At 61.9% G+C, this 2,669-nt stretch overlaps 1 protein-coding gene across 1 annotated transcript in view; it reads right to left on the bottom strand.

Moving 5' to 3' along the window:
- LOC124228157 (maestro heat-like repeat family member 5) overlaps positions 1 to 2,669 on the bottom strand; it is a 65,958-nt gene that overhangs the window by 37,925 nt on the left and 25,364 nt on the right. The window contains exon 3 of the mRNA XM_046642493.1: positions 1,381 to 1,504. Within this exon, the coding sequence (XP_046498449.1) occupies positions 1,381 to 1,504 (124 nt within the window). The remainder of the gene's footprint in view (positions 1 to 1,380; positions 1,505 to 2,669) is intronic.

The raw sequence follows: 2,669 nt of genomic DNA, 5'->3' as shown, positions 1-2,669 counted from the left end.
GCAGACAGCCAGGGGAGGGGAAGACACCTTCAGAGCGAGCGACGTGAACACGGGCCGGAGCAATAGCTGCCACGCACTCGGCAGTGAGCACTGGGAACCTGTGCATGGCGTCTCTGACGAAGGGTTAACATGAATACACCCAAGGCTCCGGGAAAGACCTGCACCAGCATTTCAGACAGGCAGGGCAGCTGGAGGGGCAGCTCCAGAACAAATCCTACTGGCCAGTAATGACTCAAAAGGCGGTCCACTGCACCGCGATAGAAGAAACGCAGATTCAGACAACCTGATGTGACTTTTCACATCAGGGAGGAAGGAGGAGCTAGAACACGGAGAGGATGGCCTCGCGCCACGTGGTGGGGGAGGGCAGTAACCCGTCCTCTGAAAGGTAACTTCACAGCAGGTCTCACGTGGGAATAAAATGCATGTTCCAAAGCCCTCAGACACGGGGCCCGTCTCTCACAAACAGAGCCAAGCCCAGGAGCTTGACGATGACCGGGGTACCGGTTTCCAAACCAGAAAAGGAAAACAAGGCTTCGACAGCAGCATCCCGTGGGGAATGCAAACAGCCAGGTCTCGAAGCAGAGGGCGCAGGCTGCCCCCACCCCTCACCGCCCACACCCCCATGCAGCCCCGTAGTGGCATAGCCCAGCCTGTGCTGCCCCCAGGAGGGGCTCTATGTGTCCCAAGGGGGTCCCATGCCGGAGCAATGCCCCCAGGTGAGGTCCACTCTGTGAACTCCCCAACTGACATCCATGTCAGACCGCGAGCACCAGGCCCAGACTTGTTAGGCAGCCTCACTGCCGGCACTGACCCACTGGGGGCTGGAGTCATTCATTCATTCATTCATTCATTCAACAAATGCTCATCGAGAATCTACCACGTACCAGGCACTGGAACGACAGAGAAACACAAAATGCTTGTGTTTATAACGCTCCCAAGGGGTCTGTGCCCTCAGAGCAGGGTGGTTGGTGGGTGGCTCCACCCTATCCCGCCCTCTTGGGGATGGAGGCTGCAGGGGAGGCACAGAGGGAGGGCAGCTGTGGAGCCCCCCTCCCTTCTTGGGTCTGGGGAGGGCTGCAGTCCCTCACACTGAAAGCGGGTGGGAAGAGAGTGGGACCTCCAAAGCAAACCTTCTCTGCTTCGTAACGATCACTGAAGCCCTTCCAGAAGTTTCTGTCTACCCCCTCCCGTGTGCAGTGTCAGGAGAGAATCCCAGAGTGGGAGGATGTGACTGGAGCTGGGCAGACAGACCACACGCCCTCCCTGCCACACCCTGCCCAGGACAATTAGAAACCCTGCGGGAGACAGAGGGGTCAGCTCAGAGCCTGAGGCCAGGGCAGTGCCACCCAGGGACAGCTCGATGGGCCTGGCCCTGCTCACCAGTGTCCATCTCTTGCTGCACGGGGCGTGACAGGCGCTTGGACCCCCAGCGCAGACGGCGGAAGCCATCGCTGGGCGAGGCTGCCATGGACAGCTGTGCCTCCTGGGAGGGCGGGTCCTGGGCCTGGATGGAGGGCAATGTCAATCATAGCTGCCAGAGCAGGGGCCACACTGCACCTGGCCCCACTTCAGGCAGTCATCTCAACCTCGCCAGCTGCCCCCACCTCAGGCAGTCACCCCAGCTTCAGCAGGCCCCCACGGTCTGCTAGAGAGCTCCCTATGGGGCCTGGGGAAGGAGGAACAGAAGAACTCCCTAACTTCGGCTGACATTCGAGGGCTCCCAGGCGTTTCCCATGCCCCAAGGCCCCTCTGCCGCAGCCTGTTCCCAGGGACCCCGCCCCAGAGGCTCTGCAATTCCATGTCCTGAGTTCACGTGGCAGTGACCACGCTGGCTTTCCCCTGTCCTTACATCCTCCACTCAGGCACAGGCCACCTTGGGATCAGCCAGGCACATGGGGCAGTGCAGACAGGACAAAGGAGCTTTGCCAAAGCCTTTAAGGGACACGCTGGGCCAGGCCCCGGCTCTCTGAGCCCAGGTGGATGGGTCAGGCTTCCGCCAGGCTTCCCAGTGTGAGGGGATGGCAGGGGCCTGGGTCCAGCGCACCTCTAACAGGCCTCCAGGTGACAGTGCTGCCAGTCTGGGCTCGGGGGCCACCTGGAGGCCCCCCAGGCCGCTCTCTAGGCTGGACCCACGTAGTGGCTGCAGACTCACACGGATGTACCTCCCTCAGGGCCCTGACCACCACTTCCCCCCAGTGATCACACCCCCTTGACCATCAGCCTCACCAGGGCCCTGACATTACTTGGATCCTTGCCACTCCCTGCCCTAATTCCTAATGCCTCCCCAAAGCTGTCCCCTCGTCCATCTGCCTCACACCCTGCTCTCTCCCCGGCCTGCAGAGGACCCTGCTGCAGCTCCTGAGTTCCTGGCCCTGACCTTGTGCCCCAGTGCCCTGGCCTCTCTCCTCGCGGCCTCTCTCTGCTGCTGTCTGAAGCTCCCCACCGCCCCAGCTCCAGCTCCCTCCCCTTCAGAGCCCCGTGCTCACCCTCCCCTTTGCCTGGCCAGTTCCTCAGAAGCCCAGTGCCCGCAGAATGGCCGCGGCGAGCGCCCAGTGGCCTCTGCGGGGACACAAGCGAACCCGTGTGCGTGTGCATGAACCAACGCGAGGGGGAACGGGCGAAGGAAGAGAGGGAGCAAAGGGCCCAGTGAGGGGAAGAGAGGGAGCAAA

Source organism: Equus quagga, chromosome 16 (assembly GCF_021613505.1).
Source record: "Equus quagga isolate Etosha38 chromosome 16, UCLA_HA_Equagga_1.0, whole genome shotgun sequence".
In the NCBI taxonomy this organism is placed as follows: Eukaryota; Metazoa; Chordata; class Mammalia; order Perissodactyla; family Equidae; genus Equus; species Equus quagga.
The sequence above is the reverse complement of the archived record's forward strand: the minus strand, read 5'-3'. Positions and strand labels throughout refer to the sequence as shown.